Raw genomic sequence first — 20,988 nt, 5'->3', positions numbered from 1 at the left:
GATAAAACGTAAGGAACGTCTCTGTTAGTCTTTGTTGTCACCAGTTGCTGTGTAATCCTGGGCAGATGACTTCATCCCTGCTAGCTTGGCTCCTTAGTCACTACAGAGGAAACTGGAAACTGTTGCAGCCACCTGAAGTTTTGGGGAGCTGCAGCAGGAAGATGCTGCAGCACAGGTTTACTTGGTCTTGGTGGAGGGAATGCCCAGGATTCCTGTGCTCCAGTTAAACAAGGTTTTTATTAAGATGGTGCTGGACTCTGAGGGTCTCTGTATCTTTATGGTTCCAAAACAAGTGATTTGGTTGTGTCCCTTCAGCGTCCAAATCCCCTCTGATTTTCCCAGCCCTTTGGCTAGGAAAGGACAGGAGTGACCTTAGAGCTCCCTACATAATCAGCACTTTACCCACTCACTGACATCTGTTTGAGAACCAGATTTACCAACCACGAGGTGGAAACGCTCCAAGTGCTGTGCCTGACTGGGTCATGGGCTCTGCTGGGGTCACTGGTGGCAGCTGGGTGTGCTGGAAGGATGAGAGGGTGAGGAATGCTAAACTTGCCTCCCACCCAGTTCAGGCTGGACTACCTGGAAGAACTTCCTCCCCTCTTTGATGTCTGCCCTCAGTCAGTGCCTGTGCCCATCTCAGTGGATCTGAGAGGAGAAAGGATTAGTCATGTTCAGAGCTGGAGCTGTGGGGCCCACAGCCCTGTCAGTCAGTCTGGGGGGAAACGCTGGTGCTCCCACATACACATACCCCCTGTCTTAAAAAAACCCAGGCTCTGGGTAGGATTTGCACAATGGATAAGTTCTCTGCTTTTGTTCTCAGTACAGAAGAAAGACCTGCAGACAATGCTTCCATAATGAACAAATAATTTGGAATCCTCACTCTACCGTGGTGCAAACCTGAATGCCTGCAATGCCTGTTTGTGCTTCCCTTTTCATTGATTATAAGACAGTAAATGTAAGAAAAAAAAAAAAAAACACCTCTCAGTCCTTTCAAATCAATGCAGGGAAAGATAAATCAGGCTTCAGCCTTGTCTAGATACTAAAGAGCCTTTCCTAATTTTTTTTTTCCTGAGAATAAGGATGTAAAATTGATATTGGTATCTGTGAAACAATATCCCTGCTTTGTGTTCATCTTCAAATAGCTTCCAGTTTCTCAGTCTTGCAAAATTTCCAGCACATTAATTTGGCACGAATGATTTATAGCTGATGAGCAATTAAAGTATAATTTCTTTCCAGCATCTCAGGCTTTGTGACTAGACTATTAAATGATTTTGCAAGCTTGCTCTATCATTACAGGGTAGCGGTGGGATGAATTCACAGGAGAAATTTATTCCTCCTTGCAGACCCAGCAGTGCTCCAGTTTTCACTGAGAGCAGATGGAGCACTGCTGGCATTCCTCAGACAATTTTCTCAGCATATCTTTTGTCTTCACTCTTTCTTTGGACCTACAAGAGAGCTTTAGTCTGAATTTCAGTGACAGTTTACTCTGACATTACAAAGTCCTCCCAAAATACCTGTTCTGCCTGGAACCTTTGATGTAGACTGATGCTTTACTTAGACCTGTCAAGGTATTTCAGGACTAGCAGCAAACAAAACCATTTTTTAAAATATTTTTGTATTTGGAAGGGCAGCTCCCAGAGGCAAGTGTGGTAGAGAAAAATCAGATGAAAGTACTGGCTACAAAGAGTCCTCACCTCCAAGTTGTTTAAATGTCAGCAGATGACATTTAGCTAACCATGTCTTGATTCTGCTGTTATGGAGGTGGAAAGAACCAGAGGAGCTTCATGTAGACACTTCACCCTTCAGGACAGGACATGACAGGTATAGTTGTCAACCCTGCTTTGTTTAGGAAGGAACAAATAGCATGGAAATGAGCAGAAAAGGAAGGAAAAAAGCCCCAAAAATCAAGAGACCCACTTCTGACTGTACAGCTGGAAGCTACAGTAGGCTATTTGCTTGTAAGATGCTTGTGGGATTCCCCTTTATAAACCTAATTAAAATGTGCACTGACCATGTGTGACACGATTCTCTTCACTACCACCTAGTGGGAAATTCCTTCATAACCCAACTCCAGAGCTGCTCCTGATGTCCACCCTCAGCCTCAGCCTGATGGCAGAAACAAGGAGTAGGGGGAGGAAGAAAATGACAGATGACTGGGCAGGAGGACACAGTCCTGTTTCCACATACAGGTAGAGGAGTGTGCAGAGAAAGTCTGTAATTTAAACCCATTTGGCCCCGTGGATTTACCACACCTCAACTCCAAGCTCTGCATCCAGTCCAGCCCACTGATGAACAAACCCAGCTTCCTCCTTGGTAAAATCACATTTTTCACTTATAATCCCATATTTACACCAAAGGCCACTACATTAGAACCCAAATGGGTATGTGTTGGAAACATTAAAACCATGTATTCAAGCAAATCCTTCCCCACTGAGATGCTCAGGGTTTGCACAAATAGCTGAAATCCAACCCTATGAAAACAATGTAGAAATGACAATTATCTCTGATTTTTCACACTCCTGTGTGCCTTTTGGGACTAAGCTCCCAACACACAAATAATAATCAGTTTTGGTACTCATATAGCTTCTTTCCCCCCAATAACAGAAATAAGGGGGAACATTACCATAATAGCTCTCACATTTCAAGGAGGGGATTATGTTAATGTTGTTCAGGCCAGTAAAGCATTTAGCAGTCGCAGCAGGAAGAACAGTAAAATGGTAAAGAATTATTAAAAGCACCATTTCTCCGTGTTTCATTTGCCAATGGCAATTTCACCACTCTATTCAGGGAACACTATGGGCTCCGTCTCGTAGCACTTTTATCATAAATATACTGGGGTTTTTTTTTTCCTTCTCTGTATGCTCCTTGAAGCCACATTACACTGGCTTTGTACCAGCAAATTACTGTATTTTTCATCATGTACACTTCATAATAGACATAATTCAGTAAATGAAAACATCAGAGGCAAAAATGGTATTGATAAAGCAGTCAGGCTTTGGGAGTCTATTCTGCCTTCCACAGCCCTGCTGTTCACAGGACTCTGCTGTCCCTTACTGTGGGTTTGCCCTAGTGCAAAAGGCAGAACACAGACCAGTAGATGTAAAATAAGAATAATGCTCCTATTGTGTACCCATTCATACTTTCATGCAGCATTTTCAGTGTTCAGTAATTCACTCACTTTATTAGATGCAGGGGAGAAGAGATTACTTTGGAACAGTTAATACAAAACCAAGTACTGCAAACATGAGAAAAACAAGCAGGTATCTCTTGGTGTCTTAAAACTTTAAGTTTCCCTTGTTACAATGACCATATTAATATGACAAGATCATATTAATCAGAGTCACTTGATAATCATGTCATGGCCTGGGAAATGGTTACAATTAAGGAAATTAACACACAGTAAGCACTGGTAATAGATGAAAGTGGGTATAGGAAACCCAAGTCCCCTTATTTCAAATATTCATCCTCAAGGCACAATTGCTGAGTACAATTCAGCTACAGGAGAACATTGTCTGATCATGGCACTCTGCAACTGAGCTCTCCCTCCAATAGAATTACAATCTAGTTTCCACCCTTGACCTCTGCTATTCTCTCATCACCTCACAACTGCACTTGTAATAATCTGAGAAATAGGATATTGCAATCCTTGGTGCCAGGCAATAAAATAGGGATGCTGGCTAATTCACAACAGGAATCCTTTCAGTCTGACCACTAGCTATTTTTAACATTTAAGGAACACTGAAAAGCTCACTGGTTTTCCTGCACTGAGCAATCTGAAATACTCAGTGGGGCTGAGCCATTCACTGGCACAGCCTGGCAGGTTGCAGTGAATGGAAAAATGAAAGTGGGTAAGTTTATTTGGTTTTTACCTAATTGTCCAGGCTCCTATAGTTTAAAATGGATAATTCTAATAGACAAGGGGAAAAACCCTTCAGGATGAAGTGATAGAGAATATTTACCTCCTCCTCAGTATCTCAAAAGTTTCTTTGTTCAGTCAAGAATTCTCCACATGGCATCCAGTTGCAGCATTCAGGGAGGTCCTATCATACAAACAGATGTGCATTTCTGCTTTTATAGACTTCAAAGATCACTGGTTTCAAAAAAAGCTTCTACAGCTGAACGTCTTCAAGGCAAGCAGAAGCAGCAGCATCAGGACCTCTGGGTGCACAAGGAATCCTCGAAACCACATAATATAGACACAATTTGTTGCTATGCTTTCTTCTCTTTACAGCTTCCATTGACAAATATTGCTGTTCTTTGTTTAAACTCAGTGATCTGTGTCCCCATTGCCCCTCAGACATTCAGTAGGTTTATGTACCAACAGAATATGGACAATCTTTTTAACAAGAACTGTGGTAACATTTTCCACCTTGGTTTATGTAAAGGAGATCACCATGCCAAAGAGAGGCAGAAATAAAGTAACACAGAATGACAGCATCTCCTCTGTCACATATTGCAAGAGCTCCACAATCTGTTGTGTCTGTTCGCAAAATCCTTGAATTATAAGGACATATCATGCAGAAACTGTATGTCATGGTTGGATACTGTAATTACAATTGGAAATTACTGGTTATCAGCCAGTAATGTTGTCATGTCTACCTGAGGGGTGGGAATAATGGAAAACTGTAATAACAAATAAAATGCATGGAAATTGTATCAACACACTGTCGGTACAATGCCAAAAAAACCTCACCATTCTTTAAATATTCCTGTGATGGGTGCAAAACCAGCACAACTCTTTATTAAGAGTATGACCCCCAAAAAAATCTTTAGAAGCTGAAGTTGTCTTTTTAACATTAATGTTCACACGAAAAATTCTTACAATAGATGTTTTTACATGCACTCAGGAATTCTTACTCCTTTTTAGCCACACGAAGTCATCCGTATCCATGAGAGCTTTGTTCAGGCCCGGCAGGGAGGGGGCGTGGTGCTCTGGGCGCACACCAAACCTGAAACCCAAAGGCGAGAGTCAGCACATCCCGGCCGGTGCCTGCAGGGAGGACGGTCCCTCTGCGGGAACTCGGACTCGGGAGCCGGCAGAGCTTGGCCAGTGGTGCCCACGAGGGACAGCAGGGGACAAGGTCCTCCGCAGCATTGTCTTGGGACACTGCCCAGTCTGGGGACAGCCCCACCAGGCTCGATGGAGTGTATGGACACAGGCAGCTGCCCCTGGCAAGCTTCCACTGGGACAACAACTTCACATCCTCCAAGGAATCACTCGCATGAGACACTCCTGCATCGAGTCCACATGTGCACATCGAGTTACTCCCTAATTCAGCCACTCAAAGGACAGAGATTCATTCATACCATTTCAGAGCAGAAAAGACAATTTAGTCATAAAGATTCCTGGAGAACCAGGGACCGTGTTTTAGGAAATCACACAACAGGTGGGAGCAGAACCTCAGAGCAGGGCTGGCAGGAAAGAGGATGGAGGCAGAGGATAAAGGGGAACCACAAGCTTGCCCAGAGCACTCATCAGAAGCAGCAGCGCAGTTGATGACAGAGCAGGGATTTTGAGCATGACCCAGCACCCAGGGCTATCTATCCTTTATCAAACATGTGAATCACCAGCTCAGAGGGGAAAGCCCTGCAATCCCCCACATTATGTGGGAACACTGCTCCTGCTCATAACTGAGCAATAAGCATGGCAAGGGAAAATGGACGTACTACCAGTATTTGCACATCAAGATGCCCAACAAGCCCAAATCCAGAATTGAAAAAGCCACTTAAGTCTTGATGCTCTGCCACAGAAATCAGCTGGAGCTTCAGAACACCCTGTGAGGCTTGGGAATGTTCACATACAGCCAGTGGTTGCCTCCCCCTCTGCTGGGGGCTGCACAAAGGCCAGTGCAGCTGCCGGTGTGGCTTTCTCTCAGCCCAAACCCTTTGGCAGAGCATGACACTGGCTGTACTTCACCACTGCCAGAGCTCCGAGCAGGTCCTGAGATATTCCAATGGCAGCACCTCGTCTTGAACCATGGACAGCCAACAAAGCTCTTCCTTTTGGGTAGTCCATGTCCTTCCTTCTCCAAAACTAATGGGGCCAGAAGTAAGCCATGATTCTCTATCCCCATCTTCCTAGTTTTCTTTCCATACTCACTTTTGCACGCTGCAGATTTTTTATCCCTTCATTTTCTTCTCTTTCTCTCTTCTGCTTCCCTCCCTTTCCCCCTCCCCCTGCTTTCTCTCCCTCTGCACTTTGTGAACTGCTGCGGCGGTGCTGAAGTCCAAAGTTCAGTAACTTGCTAAAGCACACAGATAAATATGAACCTTGGAGAATTTACATTTGCTCCAATGTAAACAGATAGCCAAGGGTCCCTTTATCAGCACTGGCTCAGGACAGTCGTGGGGGGTCTGAAGTGGCTCAATTTTGTATTTTGTTTTTTTGGGGGGGGTGTAAAGGCGGGAGGCCGTGCTGTGCCCACTCTCCTGACAGTCGGGCGTGTTACCTCAGGAACATGGTGTAGGGAAGCTGGACGCAGGACAACCTGAAATCCCCAACCCAAGAGACACCAGGCCGAAGACCATGGTGTCGAAGCTGACTCATCTCCAAGTGGAGCTGCTGGAAGCGCTGCTGGAGTCGGGGCTGACCAAGGAGACCCTGATCAAGGCGCTGAGCGACGCGGAGCCCTACGGGCTGCAGGGCGAGAGCCAGCGCGCCATCAGCGCCCTGCAGCCCGAGAAAGGGGAGCCCTGCCCCGACGTCCCCAACGGCATCGGCGACTCCCGGCCCTCCGAGGATGAGACCTCCGACGACGGGGAGGAATTTACCCCGCCAATAATGAAGGAGCTGGAAAACTTGAGCCCTGAGGAGGCTGCTCACCAGAAGGCTGTGGTGGAAAGACTATTACAGTAAGGACAGATTTACTGCTCCTCTTTCGCTCCTTTCTTGCACTCTCCCTCTAACTCTTTTCCTTTCCCTCTAACTCTTTTCCTTTCCCTTTCTCCTCAGTGTCCCTAGTATTCACAACTGATCTAGCTGCACAGAGACAATCTTCATCCATGCCAGGACTAGCAGCCCCCCAAACACCCCCAAATGCTTTATAAATGCTCAGATTTTCCTTTTATTTCACCTAAAATGTATTAAGGAAGCTATGGAACTTGATTCCATATTTGACACGCTTATAGCATCGGGCTTCAGGATAGTCCAAGGCCTGTCTAACTCTCATCTCTCTGACTAAATGTTAATGTTTAGGATAAAAATTCTTAATACAATTCACAATTTCAGTCATCAGGAAAGAAAAGAAACCTGGTCACTGAGGTGATACTATATTTGTATGAATGATACAGTGAAGTTGCAACGTTCCCCAGCTGTATTTAAGGAGAATGATATTGTTATTTTCACTGGGGTTTGCTATACATTATTGGCCCAAGCCAAATCAAGAGATCTTGTCCTTGTCATTCTTCTGAGTGTGAAGTTCCCTGACTTCAGTGGGGATTTCTCTTGTAAAAAGCACACATCAAATACATGCAGTGGTTAAAAACTGGACAAAACACTGTGCTTCTACCATCCACTGCCTGTCACAGTTACAAAGTGCATATGCAGCAACAATTACAGGCTTTGCTGCCACACACATCTGTCTTTGCATACAAGGATTTCTGAGATCAAAAGACAGGTAAAGTTCCCTGAACCAATAAGCCTCACAACAGATTCAGAGAAACATTCACTCAGTTTCCCTTTTGGGATCCTAACTGGGATAGAATTCCAATGGGAGACCCAAGAGGTTTGTCCAAGCAAGGATCAGGCCCATCCTACCATCTATCACAACAGGTCCTTGCCTGTTTTGGGGTTATTTTGAAATGACAAGCTGAGAGAAAAGAGAGGACCAGTAACATCCAGCACCCAAATCTTCACTAAAAGTCCAGCTAGAGAATTTCTCAGGCTCTCTGATTGCTCTTGTTCATGTGCAAAGGAAATCAACAGAAAATATAGCAGCAGAAGCAAACACAAATCCCATCACAAAAGGCCAGAGCTCAGATAGTGCATGACAAGAGTTAGCATTCACTGTAAATACTTAAAAGAAAGCTTCTTGGCAGACTGGGAGTTGATGATTCTGCAGAACCCAAGAGAGGAAAATTCACTGGATCATCTCTTACCTGGGTGGGGAAAACATCCCCATTAATTCAGTCTTCTTCCTGGCCCAGTATGTTTCATTTCTTCCCAGCTTCCAGCTCTTCCACATCTTTAAGTTTTCTCTACTTCCTTCACATCGTTCAGATTCTTTTTACCTATTTCCCTTCTCTCCTCACGATTGTTTCTGCTGCTATTCCCCCCATTTTGTTGTCTGTTGGCTGTTTCTCCCTCTGCCTCCCACTCTTTTTCTTCCCCTCATCCTTGTCTCCTTCTCATCCTCCTGAGTCTGCGTACAGGTCTTGGGGCAGTTTGAGCCCAGTGGCACCGGGCGGGCCCTGGCTAGTTACTAATTATCCAATGGCTTTATTATTTCTCTTTTGTCTTATAAATTTATAGATGAAAAGACCCTGATAAGCTTTTTGATCATTAACTTTTGATGGTTTATCAAGTATCTTTTCTCCAGAAAGGAATCCATGGAAGTTGAGGAAGATCCCCCTGGCTCTGTCCCTTTTTCTCTAATGAGTGGGTGAAGCAGGACTGAAGTGACATCCGCTGTGATCTGAGAACAGACACACGGGTGGAGGGAATTCCTTCCTGTCACCCTCCCTTCAGCACCATTTCTGGTTTCTGATCCTCTCTGCCTCTCTGGGATCTTGCTGCCAGTCTTCTCTGTGCTCACCAGCCTCGCCACAAGTCTTAGCTCTCTTCCAAACCTGTGAACACTTTCTGATGAACAGATGGTCTGCTGAGCAGCATTTCCATCTCACAAATGGAAACTGAGGCACAGACAAATACTAGGACCTACCTAAACACCTGAGACAGCACAGAGGAGACTGGGCAAGGACAGGGATCTCCTGAGCCTCACACTGGCTCTTAATTACCAAGGCTTCACTCTGAAACATCAGAGATCAGTCCTCAGTCTCCCCCACCATAGGACAGAGCAATTCACTTCTGCTCTTGAGGACATTATGAAGACCTCAGAAGCTTCAGTTTCAGAAAAAAATTACAAGTACACTTATGGAGGTCTATAATAGATTGAAATTAATCAAGTTAAAATGAAAATGGTAGAAAGCCTGCATTGACACGTTTCAAATTTCTCACCAAATCAACTGTGTGTCTAAAAATCTATTCAAAGCATCTGAACCAGCACCAGGGGTTGTTAATACCTTAAGAAGGTATCTACTAATAAACTTTTTTTGGTTTTAAGATCAAACCTTTCCATTAATAGATGCCTAAAAGTAATGTCCTTAAAACAGTATTATAAGTATTGCAGAGCAGGGCAGAACAGTCTATGGCAGAAATGACTTCCAGCAATAGATGAAAGAAAGGTGGGCAAGAATCTCCATGCCCAGGGATTCCCAGAAAAACGTTGATGCTTGCAAAATTATTTCAGCATCTACAAAAGGGTTTCAAATGCAGAAACCAGATAGAGGCAATTCTCCCTTTAGACAGAAGCCTCTGTGGGCATTATTAACAGTTCCTAGTCTGCAGACCAAATTTGAACAGAGAGATAGACTTGTGGACAGCTATTGCTGATACAGGAAAGTCTTTGTGGCAACTGCAGCCATTGCTTTATAAAGCAGAGTAAGGAAAGAGAGAAAATTGACAGCACCAAGAGACCAATTGTGTCTTCACAGGACCACTGAAATTGAAACCAGTTTGAAAAACTCATGTCAAAGCGGAGTGTAACAGAGAAGATAGAGGACGGGGTGCACCCTTGGGTGTTGATTAGATTCCGTCCCTGCAGAGAAAACAAGCTAAGAGCAGTTCAGATAAAGGTTTCTCCAGTGGGGAATTAACATAATTTCATTTTGTCCTTTCATAGGTCTCACTCATCTCCCATAGATTTACAGTTTGAATAAAAACATTCTTTCCATATCAATCCACACAGAAAACAAATTGCATTTATGATAAGAAATAAATGACTCAGTAGGGAGGTAGAGCTGTGTGGAGAAACTCCCAGATATTCCCAGAATATAAAGCAAGAAGGAAGCTACCTTGGGGGAAGGGACCATCCTACTGCAGGTAAAGCAAATGGAGAGAGGTACAGCAGCAATCCACCTGTAGGGCAAGGGGTGAAATTCCATTAGGAAAGAGAGAAATTGAGATAAGCAACAGATTTCCCCTGGAGGCAGGGATAAAAGCGTGTTTTCCAGGAGAAAAAAAGAAAACGAAAATACATAATGACAAAGGTCCAGTCTTTCCCCCTGCTCAGAACAGCTCTAGCTGGAGAATCTGGAGATGAAGCTGCCACACCCCTTTCATTTCCACATATAAACCAAGATGAGGCAAACCAGGCCAAGTTCAACAGAAAGGAACAGTGCCAGGATGGATGGTCTTACCTTCCCTGTGCCCAGGCTGTGCTTGTGCAGCAGTTCCAGAGGAAAGGGCTGGGAGATGGTCCTGGGCACTGCACAGCTCTGAACCTCTGCTGGAGCAGGGTCTGGTCCAAAGCAGCAATTCAGAACCCACCTCAGGGAAATGAAGGCTCCTCCAACCTGAGAATCAGAACAGGAAAGAAGGAGAGAGAGAGAGAGAATGAGGAAGAAGAGGAGAAAGAAAATAACAAAGGAAAAATAAAAAGTCAGCAAGAATGAAGGCGGGAGAAGGTCCCCTGAATGTTACATCTCCAGCTCTCTGGAATGGGTTTTCTTTAATGCTAACAACTTGATATTTACTTTCCATTTAAATTTGAGATGTTGCTATAAATTATCAACCAGCCTCTTGTTCCCTTTGAGTTTATAACTAACTACCTGGGTTACTTATTGTTCAGGTAACAAAAGGGAGGTGAAAACGCCCTTAAAAAGTGACCTCAGAACTAAGAAAATGAGAAGCTGACATGGAGAGAGGACCCTGGCCCCTGTGGTGGGGATGAGCAATGGAGAAGGGCTATGCTCACATGGCAATAAGCAACTGAGAGCAGGAGAACAAGACTTCAGAAGAAGGAAGTAAAAGCTACCTGTGTGAGAGCAACTAGGAGACAGTTTACGCCCTGGAGAACAAGATCTTGGGGAGACAGTTTGTATCTGAGGAGAAAGGAAAACTAAAAGGCAGGAAACAGTCTTGGAGATAGGGAAAGAGAGCTTGAGCAAGGCAAACTCATTTGTGCAGTTCTGACTCGCTGAAACAATTGAGATTTGACAAGCAGGAGAATTCAGTTTAGAGTTAAATCCTCCCCTCTGACAGTCAGTGATAGTCTTATAGCCAGGCAAAGAGAATAGGTTCCTGCTTCTGATGTCCTAGCCCGTGATGGAGGCTCTGCAGGTGGAACTGTGTATTTGAGCCAGGGCTCAGCTGGCCAGACTGTCCCCACCTGGACTGTGGAGTAGCCTTGGGCCTGAAGGACCTGCTCCATTGGTTTTGCAGACTGGCCTTTGACAATGAACAGAGCAGCCAGGATTTCATACAGCTGGCCTAGTAAACCACAGGACTAAGATTCCCTGCACTATTTTGCATCACAAAGCTCCCTGCTGTGTCAAAAGAAGACAAAACCCACAAGTCTTTAACCACTGTGAGAAGAGACCCACAGAACTTACTGGTTTATTCCTGCCACAAAGTGAGGATCTTAACAGGGGAGACAAAACTGACTCGACTGGGGTGCAGAAAGGAACTAACACATAACAGAGGCTTCCACCAGTGGCAACAGAGTCTTTCCTCTTCCTACCTGAGCCAGAACTCAAATCGAAGAGGCCCAGTCAGAGTCTTCTCCTCTCTACAGGGACTTGGACAATGAATGCAGGGTGCAGCTGCTGGCCAGACTATCACAAGTACAAAGGCAGGAGACTTTGCAGGAGACTACAAAGGCAGGTTTAGGCAGCAGGAGGAAAACAAAAACCCAACAAAAAAAAAAAAAACCCCAAACATGAGGAAAGAAAAGCTCTCTTAAATTCAGCTCAATTTGAGGCTTTTGAAAGACAAAGATAGTTAAGGGAAGATGCTAAAAATAAGAAGCCTCTATGGCAAGTGCTCCGATGTAAAAGAGAAACAAATGTTCTATTTTAAGCAGGTTCTTCAAAAAGCTGTAACTGACAGCATTAGTGTCACACTTTAACTGCTGCGGAGCTTGCTCCTTGGACTACACAGCCCCTGGGAGAGGGGCTGCAGGGAACAGAGATAAGGATGTTTGTACTGAGAGAACAGGTGTGGACTTTGTCCTCCTTATCACTGTGCAGCCTCCAGCAACCTCCTGAGTCAACAAAGCCATGAACAGCACAATTGTTGCCTGCTGCTCAGACATGTGTGCTCTTGTGACACTTTCTGCACCAGCCCAGGGACCTTTCTTCCTCCCCACTGCTCCTTTGATGCTGGTGTTGAATATGACACCAGTGTCTTCCTACAGCACTGCAAACCATTTCCTCCAGACATTTCACACAGAAGGCACAGAAGGATGCTCTTGTTCAAAGTGAGCCAGGAGCTGTTCTGCAGAGGTGCTCTGGCACTGTTTGAATTTAGACTGACAGGTTTCACATCTTTATTTCTACTGTGACTTTCAGCTGTGGTGAAATCAATACACATCATGTTTTCTCTCTTTCATGTTTTCAGTCATGTTTTCTCTATTTTCCTCAAGCATCTTTATGGATATTCTAACTGGAGATCATAAAAACTCAGAGGAACACTATAAAATCCCAAACTGTTCCTCAAATTTTGTGAGCAGGTCTCAAAATGTTCTATTCCCTCAGCTGTTCCCCAAAAAAGGGCAGCAGCAGGAGGAATTGGTTTGCCTGTAGTTCTATATCACAATTAGAAGCTCTGAGTAGATCTAGGTGTGAACCACTGTGTTTGAGTAACACGTAGCAGATGTGTAAGAACATAATCCTGGATGATTTGTCACATACATATGCATAAAGAGCTGTCATGTCACAGTATAATGACAGCCTGTTTCCATTTACTGAATCATTGCAAGGCAACCCAACCTGGACCAGAATCAGGGCATGAGTCAAGTTCAGTCTAGCATCACAATCAATCTGTCTTGGAAAACTCAGCACATCTGCCCCATCTGCTTTAATGAGAAGGGGATAGGAAAGAAAAGTTATGTAGGGAAAGGGAAGAGAAAGGTTGCTCCTATGTCTTGGGAAACTCCCCTGGTAAGCAAAGTCTCCTCGAAGGGCAGACCTAAGTGTGTACAGACAGCTGTTAAAAGGAAGCCAGTGCTACATCTTTTGCATTTTATTTCCAACATTATGCAGTTTTACCCCTCACTCAGAGTCAAAACTGAGCAAGGTAGCACACTGAGGAACAGCTTTGTCCCCTGCAGCCAATGAGCACTCTGGCCTCACCAGATGTGATGGTGATGACTGACAAGTGCCCCTCAGGAGCCACTACTGAACTTCCTTGAAATCCAAGTCTGCTGAGAGTGTTTGATCTCCCTCCCCTGAGAAACCTTTTCTTTTCCTTCCAGAGAGGATCCCTGGCGAGTAGCAAAGATGGTGAAGTCTTACCTCCAGCAGCACAACATCCCTCAGCGGGAGGTGGTGGACACCACTGGCCTGAACCAATCCCACCTCTCCCAACACCTCAACAAGGGCACTCCCATGAAGACCCAAAAACGGGCAGCCCTGTACACCTGGTATGTCCGGAAGCAGCGAGAGGTGGCCCAGCGTAAGTACAGCAACAACTGCTCTCCTGTCTCACTTTCATGGAGGCTTCTGCTCTGCCCTGCTCCTCCTTACTCCTTACTGTTTTCAAGGAAAAAACTCCCCTGCCCCTGTGTGCTTGCAGAGTTCACACACGCTGGCCAGGGTATCCTGACAGACGAGCCCATGGGAGATGACCTGCCCACCAAGAAGGGAAGAAGAAACCGCTTTAAGTGGGGTCCTGCCTCCCAGCAGATCCTCTTCCAAGCCTATGAGAGGCAGAAAAACCCCAGCAAAGAAGAGAGGGAGGCACTGGTGGAAGAGTGCAACAGGTAAAGGGTGGGTGTGTGTCTTTGAGGAAGAGGGGCACAGCAGGGTCCCTGGTCATTCTTGGTGTTTGCTGGTGCCACTGGGAGGCAGGCCAAAGACACAGCACTGAGTGGCACCACCGACACCAGCCACGCTTGAATTAAATGTCACAACTGATCATTTCTTGTCCACAGAGCACAAGGAATGCCTGAGGTCCTGCAGGACCCTTCCACACAGTGTGCCAGCCCACAGCCACTTCGGGGCTGTGCACTTACTTTGTGTCTCTGACTAAGCCCAGCTCAGCAAGGCTCTTCTTGTGCTTTTCCCAACAGGGCAGAGTGTATTCAGAGAGGTGTTTCCCCATCTCAGGCCCAGGGACTGGGCTCAAACCTGGTGACAGAGGTCAGAGTTTACAACTGGTTTGCCAATCGCAGGAAGGAGGAGGCTTTCCGGCACAAGCTGGCCATGGACACCTTCAGTGGACCCCAGCCCACCTCTGCCCCTCCTCTAACCCCCCACAGCTCCTCCTCCCTCCAGCCACCACCTGCTCTCTCACCCAGCAAAGTTCACGGTAAGAAACAACCAGAGATCTGAGAGAGGGGTGAACCTCCCCAGACTCAGCCACCCAAACTGTCTCCCAAGTCCAGCCCTTCAGGAAATGAATCTATAGACAGAAAAAGCAGATTTGCTGGAGGGAAGAGCAAAGGTGACAAAGAGACCATGTTTCTGGGTGAGAAGAGTGGCTAGCATGTCAGGGGAGATAAAATTCAGTAACAAAACCCACAGCCAAAGCTTCTCACCCATTGTGAGGCCTCCCAGCTGGCAGCCATCAACCCCAAACTTCCTGTTCCAGGAGTCATCACTGCCTATCAGAAGTCAGTTCCATGCCCTTTCAGTCATGTGTGCCCCTTACTCCTTTCAACGCCAGCCCCATCAAACTCTGTCAGTTTTTAGGCATGAGGAAAAGTCATTCTCCATCCAAAAAACCCACAGCTTGTTCAGCTTCACAGGCCAGAGCTGGGGGTTGCTCCTGCTCTGGGAAGAGATGCTCTCACTGAGAGTCTCTTTACAGCCACATCCAGAGGGGTGGTTTCCTGCTCCCTGCAGCACTCAGCCAGTCAGGGTCTGAGGGGGCAGTTACACCAAATTACAGGGAAAGTCAGGGCAGGGTGTGAGTGCCTGTTCTTCTGGTTCCCTACTGACCACTAAGTATCTGCCCAAATATCTGGTGACAAGTGCCTGCACAGCAAACTGAATTTAGGGCCTGCCCGAGTTTCTCGGTTGTGACAAGCAGTTTCCCTCCTGTTGTGATGCAGGAGTGAGGTACAACCAGCAGCCAGCCAGCGAGGCAGAGTCCTCCAGCAGCAACCACCACGGGAACAGCTCCATGGTGACCACCCAAACCATCCTGCATCAGGTTTCTCCCCCTGGACTGGAGCCCAGCCAGAACCTGCTGAGCACAGACACTAAGCTGGTAAGTTCTGCTGACTGTACAGATGTCAGGCCATCTGCCTACGGCCTTAATATGAACTATTCATGGGTATTTTTCCCTAGCATGTTCTTAAATTCACCTTCTTATGTTACATAGTCATATGTAACATATTCTTACATAACCTGTTATTTAACAATTTGTTATATTGGAGTCCCTTTGCACTGACCATGTAAGATCAATAGTCCTGAGATACATGTGCCCTTTAGACTGTGGTGAGGGCAGGTATTAGAGCAAAGAAGACATTTCCTTATGAGCAATTAAAAGTCTGTTCTGGAAATACAGCACTCAAGGTATGATAAGATTTCCTTCTTCCCTGGAAACCCTGTTCTCCCCTCCTTTGCACAGAGAGATTCTCATCTCTCTTATTTGGACTCTACCCATCTCAAGAGCGTTGATCAGACCAGTGGGACTACCACAACACAGACCTATACTTACATCTGTCTTACCTGTAAAAATGAAGCCAAACAGCCTGGATGCAGACATGTACATGTACTGGATAACTAGACTGCATCCTCAAAGCAAATTTCCTACTGAGATCTGACCAGACCTTTTCCCACATCATTAACAACGAAGCATCAGAACTGCATGACTGATCATTTTCAGTCTGCACATGTTCCCTTGCTTTCAGTCAGCAGAAGTTTGCATTAGCACAGGCTGGCCAGAGGCTAAGTTAAGGTCACTAAAAATAAACATATGATTTAAATCTCATCAGTCACTCACTTTGCTGGCTTTCTGGTCTCTTGCTGAAGAAAGTAAGTCTTTCACGAGGTCCTGAAAATCTTCAAGTCTGTCTTCTAAAACTGATATCAAGGTGGTTTGTCCCACTGTTTAACTTCTTGGTGCTTATTCTTACTAAAGATTCCTTACAACTTTTTGTCTGAGGGGAGAGAAAAGAAGTATAAGGCATTTAACTTTCTCTATCAGCCAAATTATTAGAATGCTTTTTTGCTCTTCCATAATACTGTGACTACAGGTCTCTTAAGGAAAGAGGAACTCTTGGATTCCATGCTGAACTCTGCTACTAGAATTACCATGTAAAGTTACCTGAGCCTCTTGATTTCTCCGAGCTTCGCTTTCTGCCCTCAGCTTATGAAACAGATGGTCTTTCCCTATAGAGAATGCAGTGGGCTCAATCTCATTTTATGATTTCTTAAATGAGAAAGAACTAAACCAGCAGGAATTTACTCCTAGTATGTCAACAGCTGACCTGTGCTAGTTAATTATGGGCACACAGAAACTCAGAAACTGCAGACAAGGGTATGTGGAGCCTTTCCAGATAGCAAGGGGGAAGAGCAGGAAGAAAGGTGTTTTATCACAGCTTTGGGACTCACCTGCTGCAGGCGACACGTTCAGGGTTCTCCTTTCCCACAGGTATCAGCCTCTGGAGGAACCCTCCCTCCTGTCAGCACCCTGACTGCCCTGCACAGCCTAGAGCAAAGCCCACACACGCTGAGCCAGCAGACCCAGAACCTGATCATGGCATCCCTGCCGGGGGTGATGGCCATCGGGGCCGGCGAGACGCCGTCGCTGGCGCCCGCCTTCACCAACACCGGGGCGTCCACGCTGGTGATCGGTGAGTAGCGCCTGCACCCACCCGTGCCTGCTCCCACAGCAAGGGCTGCCCCCCTGGTACCACCACCTGCCCATCCCCAAAGCCTCATCACCATGCTGCCAGTGATACAAGCCTGAGGAAATGGCCACCAAAGATCAGCGGCGCTGCTGGCAACTACCAGTGGGATTGATGTTCCTCATTCATGTTAGAGTTAAGTTACACACAACCCCCACATTTTAAGAGTAAGAGACTTGCACAGTCTATTCCTGTGCCAGTGTTTTGGTTTGCTGCTCTTCATCGTTCCAAATGTAAATACAATACTTCCTTAAAATGATGAAAATTGAAGCATGTTCATAGCGCTTGAAAGACAAAACATCCTGTTTCACTTCCTGCAAAGAGCAGCATATGCCTTCGGAATCCACAGCAGTAATTACTGTATTTTCATATTTTTCAGTTTGACAGCTTTTCTGGACTTTTAAGAGATTTCCTTTCATTCCAAGACTAGTCTACTGCCAAAGTGCATCTCATTAGAGAAAGGAAAATAAAATGTATACTCTTCTCTTACACTTTCTTCCCAGAAAGAAAGAGGCCTTGTTTTGTTCCATGGTGACAGCTGTGAACTAATTTCCATTTCTTCCCAAGATTATGATATGGATTTGAATTCTGTACAAACCAAAAAAACCAAACTGGAGTGCTGAAGAGACCTGCTGATTTACAGGAACAGGGTCTGGACAGTTGTAGGAAATGGGCAGTAATGCATGAAACCCTCTACCTCTCTCACTGATCCAAATTCCTTAATTTGGCAGCCCTAGCAAAAAGACTTGAAACTCCATTCCACATGGCTGGACAGCCACAGCCTAGTTGTCTCTGTTGCCAATAGCTTCATAAAATAAAAAGAGTAAATTAACTGGGCACTGAGGTGATGCTCTGAATTTATATTCGAGCAAGACCTCCCTGGTGATCTGGTACACAAGGATGGAGACAGGAACAAACACTGGAAATCAGAGATGGGTTTATGCAGTTTTTGGACATTTCCACTTCGCTCTCACAGGCATAAAATCTATTCTTAACTACAGACAACCAAGGGAACACCTGAAAAGCAGGATCTGAAACCACCCTGCAGCGACAGGCTGCCACCAGGGCTGTTCAGATGCCCCTGTGGCAGAGCAGCCACACTCCTGCTGCAGTGTGGGACACCAGTGCCACCAGTTCTTGTTTTCCAGGCCTGGCCTCAACCCAGCCCCAGAGTGTTCCTGTAATAAACAGCATGGGGAGCAGCCTCACTACCCTGCAGCCTGTCCAGTTCTCCCAGCAACTGCACCCATCCTACCAGCAGCCCCTCATGCAGCAAGTCCAGAGCCACATCAACCAGAGCCCCTTCATGGCTACCATGGCCCAGATACAGAACCCTCACGGTAAGAACGGGAACTCACTTGTTTAAATAAACAAAAAGGAAGACGCTGTTCTGGAGCATTTGCTGGGTCCTTGGCCTTTCAGCACTGTTTCCCTCCTCTGTTATTGTCGCTGTAATTATGAAGTTATTTTTCTATTGCATTTATCTCCCTGGACCCCCACCCCCAGCACTCTGGAGACAGAGAGCAGGTCCCACTGCATGAGCAGAACAACTCAGCCAAAGCTTCAGCATCCACATGATGTTGTTTTCTTTCATGTACAGCTCTCTATGGCCCCAAATCTGAAGTGACTCAATACACACACACAGGCCTCTTACCACAAACCATGGTGATAACAGACACAGCCAACCTCAGCGCCCTGACCAACCTGACACCAACTAAACAGGTAACAGCCTTTGTTCGCCTTTGCTCCCCCTCCTGAGAGCTGCACCAGTCTGCAGCCAGCTCCTTGCATGTCAAAGAGGTTTTGGGTGTGTCTACTCCATCCCAGCAGAAGCATCTTTCCTATCTCCTGGCCCTGCTGGCACCAGCTGCACCACTGAAGGCACTAAAGCAAGTTCTTCACTGCATCATCAGGGAGGATTTCACCTCCCCAGAAACTGCCCCTGCTTAATGCTTCTCTCCCGGCTGTCAGAAGGGATGTAGAAGCCAGGCACTATCAACTCTCTTTTCTCTAGGCATTCACACCTGACTCAGAGACTCACACCGAGTCTGGGATGCACACACCAGTGTCACAGGCACCAACAATTCACCTACAGAACCAAGACACAACCATCCAGCACCTTCAGCCAGGCCCACGCCTCACCTCCAGCCCTGCAGGTAAGATCAGCTGCCACTGTTGTGGCTCTTAAGCCACATATTGCCTAGTTTTTCTTGCCAACATTGCAAAATCCAGTTAGGAAATGGTAATTGGCATTCACAATTCCCTACATTGGCTCTGCCAGTGTCCTGAGGGGTTTGAAAAGTCAACATAAGGAAAAGATTCAGAGCAGAGTCCGTGTAAGGCCAGACTGTGGAAATTGGCCCCTTCAGAATCTAGAAAGTACCTTGAAAAATATCAACAAAATCAGTGTCCACGAGTACCCAGTCCTGTGGGCAGTTTTCAGGGCTGAGAAGCCCAAGACTCCCTCATGATGACTCCAACTGGGTCTTCCCAGTTCTAAGAGGAGAACTAGGACATCGACTAGGACTCTTAGAATGGAACACTCTGGAGATTGCTGCCCTCAATGTTTTCAGGCTGGCTGTGGACCCAAGCCAGGTATTTAGCAGCACACAAAACACACAGACAAGAGCAGTTATGCCCCTGAGCCAGGAGAGCACAGCCATGCTGGGAATGGGGGGTGTACCTGCACAGCAGGGCAATGGTGAGACTCTGCAACTGACCTCTGCCTGTCCCTTTGGCAGTGTCCTCCAGCAGCCTGGTGCTCTACCAAAGCTCTGACTCCACCAACAGCCACAGCCAGCTGCTGCCATCCACTCACAACGTCATCGAGACCTTCATCTCCACACAGATGGCATCTTCCACCCAGTAACCACCAGCAGCAGCTCCTGACTGCACAACCAACCTGCCAGGTGCAACTCCAGCCCTGTCTGCCACCACAGCCTCACACAAACCCCTGCTCTGCTGCCTCCAGGAGGGAAAACGGCTCAGGCTCAAGACAGAAAACATGGAAAGATGATGCTGGCACTGCTAAAATCCACTGCCCCCCCACCAAAACAGCAAATCTAAACCCCAGGGGCCAGCTCAGAATGGCCAGACATCCTTTTGTGGCTGCCCAAGAAGAAATCCCAACAGTGCCAGGATGTGGATGGGACTTTCATTCAGCTCAGCTTACATCAAGCTGTGCCTGTACAGACCTGACAACACCAGGCTATATCATGTGGGAGACAGCAAAGCTGAGCTGCCAAAGGGACACCTTTAAACACTCTCCTTTGCTGCAAGGAAGCACCAACAGGAAGAAACAGCAGCACCTTGGAAGTTCCTGACTTTGCAATGAGAATAACCAAGAAATAGATTTGGGAATGGCTTGGCACAGACCTGTCAGTATGGGATCACTGACAAGCTACAAATCTGTAATTAACTACCAAAATAACAAACATTCTCAGTTAACAACGACCTGCTCCAAAATCATGCTATCCTAATGGAAATGGCTTGGTTGTTTTTGATATAGCTCTGCTTTGTTTTAAATGCAGAAATTAAAGTTTAACAGCTGCAAGGAGATTCCAGTTCTCTGCATTAACCCTGTGGATTCTCATGTTGTCTGACTTGCTGAATGATTTGCAGGATGGCATTCCCCACTGGCCCCTGACACTGCCCAGCACCTGGGAGGTTCCCATGCTCCACACAGAGCAGAGGTTCCTCCAGTCTTCTCTGTAAACACTCAGCCTGGATTCATTTCACAGAACATGGCTCATTCTCAGATTCCACGTAGGCTTGAGTTGTAGTTCTTGGTCTGCAAATAACCACCCTGGGGTCTAAGAGTCTTGCTTGCACTAAGTGAAGGGTTTGAGTCCCAAGGATCTACTTTATGTCATTCCTCTTCCAATTATTCCTGTCTATTTACTCTCAACAT

General features: G+C 46.2%; 1 protein-coding gene and 1 long non-coding RNA gene across 3 annotated transcripts; one reads left to right on the top strand and one right to left on the bottom strand.

The window, feature by feature from the left end:
- Positions 1 to 3,155: 3,155 nt before the first annotated feature.
- Positions 3,156 to 16,655, bottom strand: LOC136368849 (uncharacterized). The gene is made up of 3 exons (XR_010744913.1): positions 16,172 to 16,655; positions 10,420 to 10,575; positions 3,156 to 4,952 (listed from the first exon to the last, which is right to left on the bottom strand). It is a non-coding gene; the product is annotated as an uncharacterized lncRNA (long non-coding RNA).
- HNF1A (HNF1 homeobox A) lies at positions 6,235 to 20,631 on the top strand. 2 transcript variants are annotated; one of them, XM_066331272.1, is made up of 10 exons: positions 6,235 to 6,855; positions 13,476 to 13,675; positions 13,796 to 13,982; positions 14,292 to 14,530; positions 15,276 to 15,433; positions 16,823 to 17,024; positions 18,227 to 18,418; positions 18,679 to 18,800; positions 19,093 to 19,234; positions 19,820 to 20,631. In XM_066331272.1, the coding sequence occupies exons 1-10, from the start codon at positions 6,530 to 6,532 to the stop codon at positions 19,945 to 19,947; spliced, it is 1,896 nt and encodes a 631-aa protein (XP_066187369.1). In that variant the 5' UTR covers positions 6,235 to 6,529; the 3' UTR covers positions 19,948 to 20,631. The 2 variants fall into 2 exon arrangements, with proteins under 2 accessions (XP_066187369.1, XP_066187368.1); XM_066331271.1 differs by having other exon boundaries at positions 13,476 to 13,982.
- The last annotated feature ends 357 nt before the right edge of the window (positions 20,632 to 20,988 follow it).

This window comes from Sylvia atricapilla, chromosome 17, assembly GCF_009819655.1.
Source record: "Sylvia atricapilla isolate bSylAtr1 chromosome 17, bSylAtr1.pri, whole genome shotgun sequence".
NCBI lineage: Eukaryota > Metazoa > Chordata > Aves > Passeriformes > Sylviidae > Sylvia > Sylvia atricapilla.
Note: the sequence above shows the minus strand (reverse complement) of the source record. Positions and strands in the feature narration are given on the sequence as shown.

What these genes read in the sequence shown, in the direction of transcription:
- HNF1A (XM_066331271.1), top strand. Translation starts at nt 6,530, where the DNA reads ATGGTGTCGAAGCTGACTCATCTCCAAGTGGAGCTGCTGGAAGCGCTG. An exon ending in CTCACCCAGCAAAGTTCACG is followed by an intron (nt 14,531 to 15,275) that starts GTAAGAAACAAC and finishes GTTGTGATGCAG; the next exon opens with GAGTGAGGTACAACCAGCAG. An exon ending in CCAGATACAGAACCCTCACG is followed by an intron (nt 18,419 to 18,678) that starts GTAAGAACGGGA and finishes TTTCATGTACAG; the next exon opens with CTCTCTATGGCCCCAAATCT.